The 15539-nt window shown below is 35.7% G+C and overlaps 1 protein-coding gene across 1 annotated transcript in view; it reads left to right on the top strand.

Annotated features, from left to right (window-relative positions):
• Positions 1-15539, top strand: part of LOC121414122 (SH3 domain-containing protein 19-like) — a 46304-nt gene that overhangs the window by 12449 nt on the left and 18316 nt on the right. Inside the window, exons 2-5 of the mRNA XM_041607191.1 lie at positions 5024-5109; positions 8223-9619; positions 13324-13468; positions 14051-14166. Coding sequence (XP_041463125.1) covers positions 5103-5109; positions 8223-9619; positions 13324-13468; positions 14051-14166 — 1665 coding nt within the window. The 5' untranslated portion in view covers positions 5024-5102. The remainder of the gene's footprint in view (positions 1-5023; positions 5110-8222; positions 9620-13323; positions 13469-14050; positions 14167-15539) is intronic.

Genomic DNA, 15539 nt, shown 5'->3' on the forward strand with positions numbered 1-15539 from the left:
ATCAATATCACAATTTTATGTCGTTACTCACGTTACACCATCGTTACTCACGTTACATTGTTACTCACGTTACATTTTTTGGGCCTCATTCATTGTAATACCATGACATGTATACAGCTCCTACTTTATTTTTCCTATCAGGTACAAGGAGAATGAAGAAAATTTCCATTGGCACATTTTGAATGGAAGGGAATATTAAAATATCAAACTTTTTCATTTTTTTCGTTACTCACGTTACATTGGGTTAAGCGATGGGGTGGCATGCTTTTTACCCACTCATGGGATTGGAAGACACTTTTGTGTCTTTGGCAACTCAAAACTAATGCTCCATACATTCTAAAAATCAACTAAACAACTGCTGACCATTCTTTAATTATTTTTTAATTCAAATTAATTCTTTAGGTAAATTTTACTGTTTTTTCTCAATAGAGTTGTAAGTTGAGTTCAAATTTCAATATTTGCAATTCTTGATGGAATTTTTGGGAAAAAAATGCTGTTCCGTATGCCCAGAAGTATACTGAACAAAATTAGGTGGGTGACAAGTTCCAAATTATGAATTTATTTTTTCACCCCATGGCACCCATCTCATGGAATTGCCCAAAGGAGAATGAAATTGTCAGGAAATAAAGAAAACAAGGAGAGGGTAGAGAGATCAATTTCTTGAAAAGTTTCAACAGAAATCGGTTACGAATTGAGAAGGTTATGAAATGTGTGAAAAGTCTCAATTTACTGCCGATCCTCAAACTGGTAATGTTGCTTCAAAATTGCATGGTCAGGACTAAAACTTTCAATATGTTTTGTACACAAAATTTAATTTGTTCTTGAATACTTGTCACTTTAATAAAGATAATAGTACATGTATTTTTAAAAATATTTGAACCCATCAGATACAATGTAAGGAAGAAATGTGAAATTTTGCATTTTGTAACCAATTTGGATGGATTTAAAAACAAAAAAGAATATATGCTTCTCTGAATCTCTGCAAAGTTCTCTTCTTTAATAATTCTACATAGCTTCATTCTCCTTTCATTCAAGGGAGCATGTGATGGAAAGTATGTATATGGATTTACAGTATATACATAGTTTCAAAGGGATTTCATTCTGTGCATGTAAGATCAAGTGTGGTGGAAAAACAATGAAAATACTGGGGAAGAAAGCTATATACAGGACTATATCATAAAAAGAAAAGATGGAGTATGATCCGTACTTGACTTTCCATGGGAATTTTGTCCTTTATATAATGTCATTACATTATGTGCATGCCCATACATGTATGTCTCCCACCTGAATTCCCTCAGCTCTCCCTCTTTTATGCACTTGACCTTTTTAAACCATGATTCACTCTCCTCCAAGCTGGCATCATTTCAAGCTGAAAGCTTTCATAATGTAATGCCCTGGAAAACACAAAATTGGAACATCAAATGAAAAGGGGAAGAAAGGAAAGAGAAGGGGGAAAAATGCATCAAAACACAGGTACACATGTTGAATACAAAACAGAGATGAAAGAACATTTAAATTAAAAAAGTTTTAAAATTGATGTATACAAGTAAAGTGATTTAATCTAAGCGATAGGGAGCAATAATTTTCAGTGATGCATATATATTTTTTGCTGTGATCACAATTTATGTATGTATCTGATTCTGATTATACATGGTGAATTCACCTGCCTCTCCTACCATGTACCTGTACCTGTACATTTTATAGCAATGAATGTTCATAAATGTTCAGGAGGATGTACAGTACATTTAGGTGAAAATCCTTAAACTCGCTCTGACAACCACGATTTATCAGTCATGCAACTCGCCATGACTTAAAAGGCTAATATGTTGCTTGCGCACTCTTAAAGGAGTGAGACTGCTCGGGGACTCCTTGGGACAAGGTGATAATCAAACGACCTTGAACAGGAAGTAGCTGCAACTTCTCCAAGTTGTCTTTCAAGTTGCAGTAATTGCTTTCATGACATAACATCAGTCTCAAGCAAGTCACACCAGTGATGTCAAGATTCTGAACTTGATCTCTCAATGACACCGTTCTGATTACGCTTTCTAAAACTAAAACTAGAAACCGGTTCAGGAAACCAGTTTGGAAGATCGCTTTGATAGCGTTCCCACTTGATCACACAAAAATGGTTTTCAAAATCACTGCACGTAGAGCGATCTTGTTGCTATGGGAAAGCTGACAGTGGGGTGACACGTTTTGCACGAAATTCGAAACCGCAGCGAAGGCATTCTACACACAGTGTGTGGGATAGCGTGCTCAAAATGTGCAAAGATCGCTTCCTGAAGAATGGTTGTGTCCACGCTAAACCAGTTTAACGAGGCAAAGCGATCTTGAAAACTACATCGCGAGGTGGTGTTTTGAACTGGTTTGGAAGAGGGCAAGTCCAAGAATTCGCGCGCGTTACGTATGGGACATTTCAGAGGCTTCAATGACCTGAAAAATAGTGTTAATTGACTTTGATTAGATTGAATACCCTCATGATGGTAGACATCTAGGAGAAGAATAATCATGGAAAAAATGGTGGCATATGACCTCGACCTTGACCTTTTATAGAGAAAAGATGGGCCGTTACGTATGGGACGCAGAAAAAAGACAATTTTTAAAACAATTTTTACAAGTTGAGAATTCTCTGAAAGTATTTTATTTGACAACTTGTAACTCAGTGTGATAGAAGTCACAATACTCTAGTATATCTAAGGCAAGTTTCATGTCATAAGCCAAATCCCTCTAATTACAGACTCTAATTAAACAAATTAATGACATGTTACGTATGGGACAGTTACGTATGGGACATTTTGTCCCCATAGAGAATGTACACAATTTCCCCCATAATTAAGAAAATTGAAATAATTTAAAATATGGAAATAACAAAAGAGTTTCTGTCTTTTAAAATGTTCTATTGAGACATATTTGATATGACTGACAAGGAAATTAGCCATTTCCACATTTTTTTTTTCGTGTTTTTCATGGTTTCATGAATTTCTTATGTATTTCTATTGTTTTTTATTTTATTCATATTTTTCCATTTTCACAATTTTTTCGCTTCAATTGTTTTCATTAATCAGTATTCATAACAAATCAGTCTTTAAAAACTAAAGAAAAGGTAAATAATCACTTTTTAGAGCACTCTTGAAATTTGTTTTTCTCCATTCACTTTGTACACAAATCTCCCCATTGACATTGTGTGTAAATGTCCCATACGTAACATGTTGTCCCATACGTAACAATTATTTAATTAACTTTTAATTAAAAAGTAAACTCCATTTTTGAAACTTTTTGGGGTATAACATTTTCATACTTTATAAATTAGAACTTCCCAGAGATGCAACAATACAAGTATTGTATTATGAGAAATAACTTAAAAAAACATCCTCAAAATGTTACGTATGGGACATTCCGCCCTTGGACAAGACCTAATTTGCATAATTAATTAGATGACATCACTTCTTTTCCCCCAAAAGTAATAAGATGTTAGGGGGTCCATGTCCCACCCATGACTAAATCTCACAAGTTTTGTTTTTATTTTCTATGAGTTTTTATAATTGTCCCATACGTAACGCCCATTTTACCAATTATGCAAATTAGGTGCCCCAAATTAGCATAAATATGCATATTATCAAATTTTTCTTAATGAAATTTTAAATTTCAACATATGGGCTTTCTTACCCCACCAAAGATAACTTCTTAAATTAAAGATGAAATTTTGCCTTCTAGGGTGACCTTTTCTTGGACTTGCCCAAGATTGCTTTGACCGTTTTCATTACACATTAAACTGAAGTTTCCAATACATGTACCTAGTACTACATGTAGTTTTAGGAAGATGTAGTGAGAACTTCTTACTACATCTTCCTAAACTGAGAACTGTGTCAATGACTGATAGACTATGTTACTATTCAATGCAGATATGCTGTACTGGGGTTACTATAAAACTGTTTGATTTCCTGTAACTTTCCAGAGATCCTGCTAATCTCCAGGAGATATTGCAGAGACATCACTGTGATTCTTAAAGGAGAGGAGACTTTAGTTTACATGTACGTTGTGGCCAGTTTGTTGTGCCAGGGTGGTCACGGTGAATTACAAAGAACAATTGTAAAGTCACAAATACATTATCTTTATAGCAAGAATTACTTGTTGATCTAGTGACTTACAAATTTGTAGGGTCAAATTTTAGTCTTGTAAAATGTACTACATGTATGTACAGTGTATTAGGTGTAATATGTTGCTGGTACTACCTGGTAGTTGTATACACTGTATGACTATACCCATTCATATTGAATACTGCAATAATTTTTTTGTTAGAGTTTGTTTGTTTTACCATTCATTCTTGTGTGGACCATCGTGTCATGTGCATTTGAATAGATGAACTACAGGTAATGGTGGGTGTCTCAACTGTGAATGACCTCCCCTTTTGATTCTTCTAATTGACTGCTATTGGCTGGTCTTCATCAGACCGAGTTTGCTCCTTTTGAGATTCAAGTCTGGCTGCATCAGCCCAAGAAGGGGATCCTCCGGAGATTCTCATTTGAACAGAGGTTGTGATCTTGAGCTCCTTATAAGAATGCAACTTCTGGTTTCAATCTTTAGATAATACAGAGAACAATTTTAGATTCTAACCTATTAAACGCAGGTAAACTCCGTCATTGTCCAACATTGGGAATTTGGGATCACTTGATTTGATTGACTTTTGAGTAAATATTGTTACCACTGGATATAAACAGAATACCACACTAGGTAAACTTCAATGCAAAAGGGCCCAGATCAGATATATTGAGATCATTCCATTGTAATACTTAAACTTGGGCTAATGTGGACAGGCCTTTTGTGACAATCAAGTTCTGCATTCCTTGCATGCAAGGATAGTAATTAGATTTCAATTGTGTAAAGATATTACTATTATTTGACTCTGTCTGCCCCTGTAATCAAGATGGCTCTTACAGTGTACATCCGCCCTGTTGGAATGCTTTATGAATTTGGCTCATTGGTAACTGTTTCTCTTCTATTTTTAAATCCATCCCCTTCACAGGTCAACAGTCAGCCATCACTATCCGCCATTATTGACTTTGGCCGTTCATTGACTGGTAACAATTCAGAGTTTTACCAAGATGGCTGGTGAGTGTTGTAAATGTGTAAGATAGAGAGCCTACATGTACCTGTAGGTGTATACTGCAGGTAATTGCATGTATATGTATTTATAGTGGGGGTGTAATTTCTACTTGATTGTTACATTGTCTTCACTTGTAAATCATGCTGTCCATTACTGCAGTCACATTTCCCCTATGGTGTCCGCAAGGTGAGTCGAAAATCAGCCGTTTTATGGATTACTATAACTTGGAAGCTGGTACAAAAAATATTTAAAAAAACGGCTGTTTTCGACTCGCTGTACAGCCATCGTAAGCGGAAAGTGACTGCGCAATAATACTACATGTATAGTTAGTGTCCATTTTCAGAAAATTCCTCGTGTTAAAAACAAGTTCGATAATGGGTGGGGAAGAATATTGATAAGATTTCGATTGCTTCGAATTTGCATGAAAGGAATGTGAATTTTGTCCAGTCTCGGCTAATATTACAGAATATTTTTCTTTTTGAAGTTATTGCACAACACAGCTACTGAATCTGTTTGAGTTTAAATTTTTATTCTCGCACACCACTTTTACACTAAAAGTGCACTCTATTATTATACAAGTACACATCGTCTTTATTACATGTATTATCGTGTATCAGGAATGATTTTACCTCTCAAATTCAATACCAGTTTAGGCAGTTGGGGATATGATCAACAAAGTAAGTCATTATGTCAAAGCCTGCTAAGCACTTTAAAATGCATAGCAAACGATCGATTGATAATGTTAAGAATTAGAGCTGTTAGCAACATGAAGGCCCAAAAATATGTTAATAATAATACAAGCACCTACATGTAGTTAGAAATTACCATAAAGACAGCATTGAAATTAATTGGTAGATCCATGGGAATTACTAATAAAAACTTACTGATGAAAAGTGAAATGATATTAAATAAAATTTGATGGTACTTGCATTGTTACTACATGTATGTTCATTTTTATTCTCATATTCATGATGTGTGCGGAAGATGAAAGTTGTCATACATTGTACAGCCGTGATTATGGTTTGTTGGTAGACAACAAAAATGTAGCTGCATTACTATAGAGCTCTGCAATAATTACTTAATTTTACTTTATAAATGCCAATATGAAAGCTTTCTTTCCCTATAAAAGTTCTTGCTCATTCTCTTGCTTATTGAAGAAAAAAAATAATTGTATGTGCATGCTCCTATTACTGCATGTTAGCAAGTTCTACACAAATGCATTGCTCCAAATTCGTCTCTAGATTTGGGAAATTAATAAAGATTTTTTTTCTTCCTCTCCATCCTACACCACCTCCTCATTGGCAGCATAACAGGAAGTATAAAATTAGCTGCATGTATATGTCTGTGTAGATCATAGATGTAGTACTGTTATCCAGATTATGATCTAGATCATGTTCACTTAAAATATTATTCGCTGACACACTTTAGTAATTCTTATAATATGACATTTATCACGTTTTCTGAAATTAATTTAACATGCAGTTGGAATTAGGGCCTATGATATAACGTACATGTACTGCAGTCAGTGTACCCATTTCAAATATTTTTTTATTTTATTGTTGTTGCATTGTTCAGTAAACTCAAGAATGAAAATGGTCTTTACCATGACCTTGAACCTTTGATTTGAGAGATTTCTTTTTCAAAAGAATTTTTTCAATTTATTCTTTGTGCAGTATTGACTTTATTTACTTGTACAGTGTATTTTGAAACACACATCGTAGGGTTTCTCTTTTGAAATTGTCACTGGAAAGGATGATTGAAGTTTCAAGTATAAAGGTGTGCTGATGAAAAAAAAATGGTATCTTGTATTATTCACAAATGTAATAACATGAGATGTAAGGTTTAACATTATACAAATGAAAATGAATTTGAATGGAAATTAATAGAAAATCGGTTTATTACTGAGAAAATGCCAAAACTTGGTTTCTACATTAATTCTCTTGATAGAGCAATGTTCATATGAGATAAACAGCTCATCTTGATAAATTAAAGTGTACATGAAACTAATGTTCATGTATTGCTTTAAAATAGAATAGAAAAGTAATTATGCTCACCAATAGTTTTTGTTTATTTCACAAAGTTATTGAAGATCATTATCACTTTACAAATGCTACATTTTTATTTTACTTCTTTCTTACTGTTACGTACCACATTAAGAAGAATATCCCTCATGAATTTAATAATAAGCTATTGATTCTTTCCGTAAAATAAACTTCATATTATGAATATACAATAAATACCAATAATATTGTAGCTATAGGATTATCTTTTTCTATATTATTGTTGATATTGTGCATAAATTTGTTAATTGTTTTCATATGTAGTCATAATAAAATTGGCTCAAAATCCTGCATGTAAACAGCATCTTCTTATTTACAACAAAAATGATAGCATGCTTGCTTTGACTATTATGAAATTCATACCTAAAAGATATGCAATAAAAAAAGTTGCTTGTGCATGCATGAAATGAAATTTCCAAAATTCATTTACACTTACAGGCAACCATAATCTGTATGTGCAGTAACCCAAGGTGATGCATGTGTTGTCTTATTTCCTGGTTATCTATTGTTTTGTCTCTCTGAATTTTCCTCTTCCTTGAGCTAAACCAATTAAAGGAGCTATGAAATCAGAATATTTCCATTGGATGTTACAAATAGATTTTTGAGAAAACAAGGTTAAAAGAAAATATGATACATTTTTTTTAAATCAAGATTTTGCTGAGGTTTATAAAGGCCTGTTCCTACAGAAGCAATCACAATATTTTGAGTTTGCACGATAAATCACAGTCTTAAAATAATGCAAAATACTTAATATGTGTAAATGAAAAGTTTACAAATTTTGACTCTCTGGTTTCTTGATGTTTCATGATATGAAATACATTTTAATGTAGAAGTCCACCAATCTTAAAAGGATGCAAAATACTGTTATAAAGTAAATGAAAAGTTTACAAGTTTTGACTCTCTGGTTTCTGGATGATTTATAATATGAAATACATTTTAATGTACAGTAGAAGTCCATCTGTTTTGAATTTCTTTCACCTCTTCTCTTTCTAACCGACACTTTCTTGGGGGTCAGCAAGGTTCACTCTTGGCAACTCATTTATTTATACTCACTGCAGGTGCACCACCACCACTGCCTACATCAAGGCCCAAAGGAGCTTATGTACCTCCCCCTGTACCGTCCAATCGTCCTAAAGTTGCCTATGTGCACCCTCTCCCTCCCTCCACACCAGAGCCCAACCGAGAGGACGTTAGCATGAAACCTGGCCAACAATCTGGCGTGATAAACATGGACCAAAATGATGGAGCCCCAAGTAGCTTAGGACAGCAATTGCAGGCGGCGCTTCATGGTAGGATGATGAATAACTTAAATAACATCTCCAGCAAACCTAACCAGACTAATAATGCAACTAAGGTGGAAACACAGAGACCGATCCCATCTCAGAGACCAGAGATTGCACATAAACCTGTATCGGTACCAGCGCCGAATGCCACTCCCAAAAATAGACCTTTGAGCTATAGCTCCTTTGGGGACCTGTTTGGCGGTAGCACTAACAAACAGCAGCCACAGCAGCAGCCCGCATCATTTTCAAACCAAACCCCTCATACATCATCATCAACATCATCATCATCTTCCGCATTTAATCAGTTAAGCGGCTTGTTTGGTTCCTCATCCTCATCTTCACCATCCACAGAGGGAAACGTATCCTTGACAGCTACGTCGGAGCAGAAGAAAGCTGCTGCTCATTTCTCTTGGAATGTTGCTAAGGATGCCTCAAAGAATGTTAGTGCCAAAGATGTCTTCAGTGTTGGGGGTCTCTTTGCATCTGCCTACAACAACAAGGGCAATGTGAATGCTAGCCAGGAACAGCAAGCAGCTCTTGGACGCGTCTCGGGTCAAGTTGGTCAGAGCGCTGTCAATAATGTCACGGCGAAGGAGTTGGGACATGCAGCTGACTTTGCAACCACAAATGTTAAGAACAATATGGCAGGGACTGCAGAACCGAGCAATCAGCAACAATCCTCAATGGATCTGCTTGCTCAAATGATGGGAAGCAAAGGAGGAGGGCTACCGCCACCACCGCAGAATCCTTCGGCCAGATCCAGACCAAAGCCGTTGCAGCAGAATACCCCAGCTCAACCAAATCTCATGTCAGGTCTCCCACCCCCTCCTTCTCCCACCCCACGTCAGAAGGTAGCGCCTCAGGCCCAGAGGGTAGCCCCTCAACCCCAGAGGGTTGCGCCCCAGCCCCAATCAACCCACTTAGCCCCTCCAAGAGCAGCTCCAAGGGCACCACCTTCCAAGACAAAGCCTCAAGGAGGAAGCTCGCTGATTGACTTTGATCCTTTGGAACCAGTCAAGTCTGGGCCACCAGGTTTACCCAAGTCCAAGGCTCAGGGTGGAGTTGGAGGCAGGATCAAACCCACCATTATCAGACCAAATGCGGGTAACAGTAGATCTTCATCACCGGCAGTAGATCAGCAAGAGAAGAAGAAGAGCAAGCCCCCTCCAAGGGTAAGATCACAATCTATGTTAGTTTTATGGGGTGTTGCAAGAAACTTGCAATTAAATGCAGGACAATTTTAGGTCTTAAAATCAATCAGAAGTCTTGATTGCAAATTTGCAGTTGATTACTGTCTGGTTCTTGCGTCAATAAGTACATGTATAAATTGATCTGCTTTTAAAAGTTAAGAATTAGTTTGTCACTTGTGAATTTTGCAAATAAAATTTGTAATCGATTGCAAATATTTTCTTGCAGCGCTCTCTTTTTTAATACATGTAGTTTAAATGATTTTGATGGAAGCAGGAAACTCAAAGTCAGCATCTTGAGATTACATGTAGATTGCAATTAGCTGAGAAGCAATAGAATTTCTATAATATTAGGGGCTCAGCCATTGTACTTTGGTGGGGCCAGTTATACCACACCAATTCATTCATACCAAGAGAAGAACGACAGAGGGCACGGTAACAAAGTTGATGTGCATATACCGTATTTTTACAATAAACAGAAACCGAAACCCCCTAGTTTAAACTGCCCAGGATAAAGTTACTCCTGGTCGGCTGCGCCCATGGCCAGCAGCCTGTAAAAGTAACAGCCTCAGCGGCTGATGAATAATTAACTGCAATCACACATCAGAATATGAAACTATGTAGCTTTTCAGCTTCCTAAAACTAAGAGGAGTCTTGACGATTTCATTTATTGTTGTGCATGGGATACATGTAAGTTTGCTACCCAGCTACAAAAACTTGCCTGATATACATGTACAATGTAGCTCTGCATTAAAATTCATGACGTCATGAATGATACTACATTTGAAAATGTATTATACTTGTGAATATAAACTCTAATAATTTACCTATATGTACATGTATGAGTGTATGTTTATATTCTTTGATATTTTTTCGACAACAATAAAACAATATTATGATAGAAAAAGGGAAGGGCGAAATTTTTTCTCAGTGGAATGATACCAGGGGCGGTATTCTGAAAGCTCAATTAGCGGTCAATAAGCGCTCAATTACTCCACAAAGTTCCCCAAAACCCACCTTATTTTTTAGAGTGGTCACAAAATTCGAGCGGAGTTGACCTTCCTGTAATAGAGCAACATGCTTGGGTGATGCTGCCCTCTACATTCGTTGCTTATACCGTGTACGAGACTTTTGGTATTCTGAAAAGTCTCATAGCACTCAATTAGCGGACTTTCCAGAGGGGAAGGATAATTGTGATATGAGGTCCATTAAGTCTCATCATCTCTTGCTAAATGTGGCTTTCATTTCGTATAAATATCACCAAATTGGTTTAATACTGTGACCAAAATTAGGAGGAAGGAAGAAAATAAAGCAGAAAGGTATAAAAGGGAAAAAGAAGAAGGGAAAGAAGGTGGTACATACAAGTAGAAACAAGTAAAATAAGGAATAGGGACTATAATTGGTAATAAAGAAATTAGAAAAGAGGGAAAAAGGAAACAGAAATTGTACTTATAGGGAAATATGACTATTATTTTTCTATATTTTATTTTATTATTAGCATCATAAAGTATTTTGTTTTTGCGCATCATTTTGACAATATTGAGGGGTTCAGGGGTGAATCAAACCTTGTTTCCGACAATAAAAATAAGCATAGACCCCTTTAGTATTTAAATGAATATTACCTCACAGAATAAAACACAACAAAAGAAAAAATGTAATAGTGAGTGATGCCATCGTTTTCCCCATCTATGAAATCTTAACTGTCACTTTTGTACATCCAATAAAATTTCGGCTATTTTAAAATTATGCTTGTCTGATTTTTAAAATCTTTTTATTCAAATCAGCATTTTGTTGGAGATCATTTCTCATTTAAATGAAAAGTATTATATTTTTAAAAGAAGTAGGAATTAAGTTAAAGAAGAATCCCCCTCCCCCCTCCCAATCAAGGCCCCGAGACAGAAGCAAATAAAATATGAAAAAAAAACAAAGAAGAAAAAAAAAAGAAAGAAAGCTTCAAACGGATTCAAATAGGTGGATGTGAACATCAGAATGCGTTCAAAAATAAAGAGCAATGCACAAAGGTACAATAAATGAGAGAGAAAGGGCTAATTAGACAACAGTTAACTTCAACAACATAACGAACCTCTAATCTCTGATGCAAATACTTTTAGCATTATTCTTCAGCAAAAATTCTTTGTATTAAGATCGTGGTGCAGTGCACCTGCAGCAGCTGGGCGCTGCGCTGCAAGCCAGCAAAGTGAAGTAACACTGCGCGCTAGTAGAAAATTTTACATTGTAAGAGCGCATTTGATTGGCTAATTCGGCTCAGTAGGGGACTGGCCTAAAAAAGGGAGTTATTTGAGCGCTATTAAAATAGAGTTTTCAGATTACGAATTGGGAGGTACTTTAGTGCTCCATGAAATGGGTAACTTATGAGGAAAGTTAAGTGGAAACTTACGAGACTTTTCAGAATACCCCCCCCCCCAGACCCAAGTGACCAAAAAAGTAAGTGTGGTTTTGCGGTCTGTGACGTAATTTCACCACACCCGAATTGGTCGTATGGTGATTAAAAAGTGACAAATCAAACAGTTAACTTACAGAAATTAGTTTGGTCATGACAGTACCATTGAATTGAAATACCAAGTTATTCCTTCGCTTAATTCTGCCAAAAAGAGATTTTGAAGGACAAAAAAATTAATTTCTATTGATTAAAGAAACTTCTACTCATGCTGATGAGAGACCTAGGCCCTGTGTTAAACACAAAGGTTTAAATGATGGTAGGACATTTTTCTATGATTGATTCCATTGACTACAATGTACAATCAATCGTGAAAATCAAGCGTACGATTAATCGCCAACCCTTGTGTTATGGGACCCTGGGGAGTTTTTTCATGAAGCATCTTGTCAATGATTTTCAATGACTATTTATTTTCTGAGCCAATCAAATGCAAGGATTTCAGTAGCTTATAACAAAAGTTATTGAAAAATATTAACTGGCTTTTTGTTTCATGAAGTGCTCCCCCTGTCAATGGGTAAACACATGTCTTGAATTTCAGCATTGGGTATCAACAGAAAGATGATCAAGGTAGCTGTAACTTTTTTTCAAAATAAAAGATCTTGATATTTTTTTAATCAAATGTATTAGATATACACAACTCATATTTTAGTCTGTAATTTTTTTTCTTTAAAAAAATCCTAACAATATTTTTGTTTTGAATGATACCGGTGTACTTTCACTAATAACAAATGGCTTAACAAGGATTGTAAGATTTGGTTTGATTAATGAGAACTTGAAAAGGAACAAGTAGTTTTATTCCTGGCCCCATTTTCACAGAACTTAATAAGTAATCTATGGCTTAGGTAGGAGTTGATGATAACCAGACTTATTTAAGTTCTATGAATATGGGCAATTGCTTTTTGTGCAGAATTGAAACCACCAAAGAGGACATGGTGAACTTTCCCTTTCTAAGTAAATTATTAGTTGGGAAACGCAGCCTATTTATGTTTTGCAATTTGCATATCATACCTGTAACTGAGCATATGCCTGATTATTATCTTTCCTTTGAATTTCCTTTTGCCTTCCTGTTGCCATTTTAAAAGAAATTTACCACATTGTGCTGCCCGAACTTGCTCAATACAGGAAGAGATTGTAGTTACATGAACTAAAGTACATTCAAGAATTCAGGTACAGTCCAAGTAGGAAGCATTGTAAAATCGAACCTCGTTGTATTTTCCTTCACGAAATGCAGCCCGTCGGTGGTCCTCCGATGAAGAAGCTGGCTCCGGCGAGACCCAGCGCCGTCCATGGCACCCGGTCTGCCGGGAGTACACCACCCAGGCCCAGCGGCCTACAACCAAAGAGGAAAGCACCTCCTCGTCCTGGCAGTCAGAAAGGTAGGACATCCAATGCTGTGTGTAGACCTCAGACCAGAAGTTGAACCTGAAAAATATGCATTAAGCTATGTACACTTTATAGGCCAGTATTCTGAAATCAGGTTTAACTTTAATAAATACATGTACATGTAGACCATGGTCTAAATAATTATCTTTATATTGTACATGTATATTTCTAATGTCTACTATTTTGTTTCCTTTTGCTTTTATAATGAAGAAAATACATCAAAATACTTCAGTTATCATTCTCAGACAATTTGGGTGTCATATGAGTTAATAAAATTGAAGTGTACTGCTAAGGATTTGTACCCCAGTGAGTTCGCCATAGTTAACCACAAATTTAAACCAGGGTTTGATTTAAACCCGAGTTCAGAATACAGGCCTTTGTGTGCAAGGAATAATAATACGTAAAATACAAGGTACCAATATGTGTTCTTTTACATCTATCATTCTATTGATGTTCTAACAACATTATTGATGATGTTCAACATTTGATTTTTTTGTTTTCATATATTTGCAATATTTAAGTTTTTGTTCATCTTACATTGACCTTGACTTTGACCTGGTTTGTTGTACCTGTAGGTAAAAAGAATGCTCCCAAAGGCCCAGGACGAGGAGGAGGCGGAGGTGGAGGGGCGGCATCCAAGAAATTACCACCAAGGCCCGGACCAGGACATCCACTTTATGCTAAATATATGGTAAGATATCATTCATTCATCCATTCATTCATTTGTGAATGTACAGGTATTTATTCATAACACAATGTTTTTATACATGCATGGCACAATGATGTCGTATAATCATGATTCAGATCAGTGTAACGATGCTATTGACTTTGTTTGACTGTGATCCTGTAAAAACTTTTTTTTTCAAAACGTCCCTCTTCTGTGTTTGTGATTGGAAACGGGTTTACTCTGATTTTTTTTTTATAAAACGCACCCATGATCCTGCAGTTACGTCTTTCAAATTGTTGTTCGTATCATATTATAGGGCACTGGCGGATCCACGGGGGTGGGGGTATGGGGCACAGCCGGCTTGAAGCCCCCCTTTTGAGAGGCACAATTAGAATTTGTAATGTAAAAATGCTTTTAAAACACAAGTGTGCCCCCCACCCACTTTTGAAAGTGAGGACCTTTTTTTGTCCTTGACCAATTTTTTTGTGGACGAAATCTACCTAATTTTTAGTTGAAAACCATTTTTTTTAATGATCTTGTCAAATTTTTCTTCGGGAAAACGACCCCCTCCCTTCGGAAAAAAAAAGTTACACTACATGTATATGTATGTCTATTATACATGCAAACTTCATGCCATTGGAGTAAATGAAACTTTCCTTTCTTTAATGGTTTTCTTTGAAGTATCAATTTGATGTTAATTGAGTTTACCAATCACTTCTATTTTGATAAGTTATTTTGCTATTAAAGATGATTTAAATGTCTTCTTTAGTTTTCATGTAGGAACTGTAGTCAAGATTTAGGGGTAAATTTTGATTGAATTTAGAAGCCTTTAATAGTCTTTTATCACAGACCCTTATACATTTACCAGCATGAGGAAATCAATGCATATTATTTTAATAGGGGGAAAATTCAATTAGAATATACTGTATACCCAAATGCAAATATACCGGACCCGTGTTTTTGGTGAGATTAAAAGAAAATTATATGACTGAAACTGAGAACTGAATTACATTTTTTTTTACAAAGTGAAGTAACGAATCAATAATTTCATTTATTAACAAATATATTATCTAAAAGATTTGAATCAAAGAAAAAAACCTCCAGAAAAAATATTTAATGAATACTTCAAAGATGATGTATTAAAATATCAAGGTATTTAATATTCCATGATTGTGTGTACAGTAGTTCACACTTCCAAGGCAAAATTATATATTTGTTCTTTTGTTTACTTTTTGTGATACAAACCATTTACATGTAAGAACTGTATAAAGAAATGGAAAATAAGAATGACAGTGAACGAACCTTGCAGTAGGAGTTTTATGATTTCACTCTTCAATCCTTACCAGTCACTTTCATAAGTATAGGACTTTGGCTATGAAGGAAAACCCATATAACAT

This window comes from Lytechinus variegatus, chromosome 1 (assembly GCF_018143015.1).
Source record: "Lytechinus variegatus isolate NC3 chromosome 1, Lvar_3.0, whole genome shotgun sequence".
Lineage (NCBI taxonomy): Eukaryota > Metazoa > Echinodermata > Echinoidea > Temnopleuroida > Toxopneustidae > Lytechinus > Lytechinus variegatus.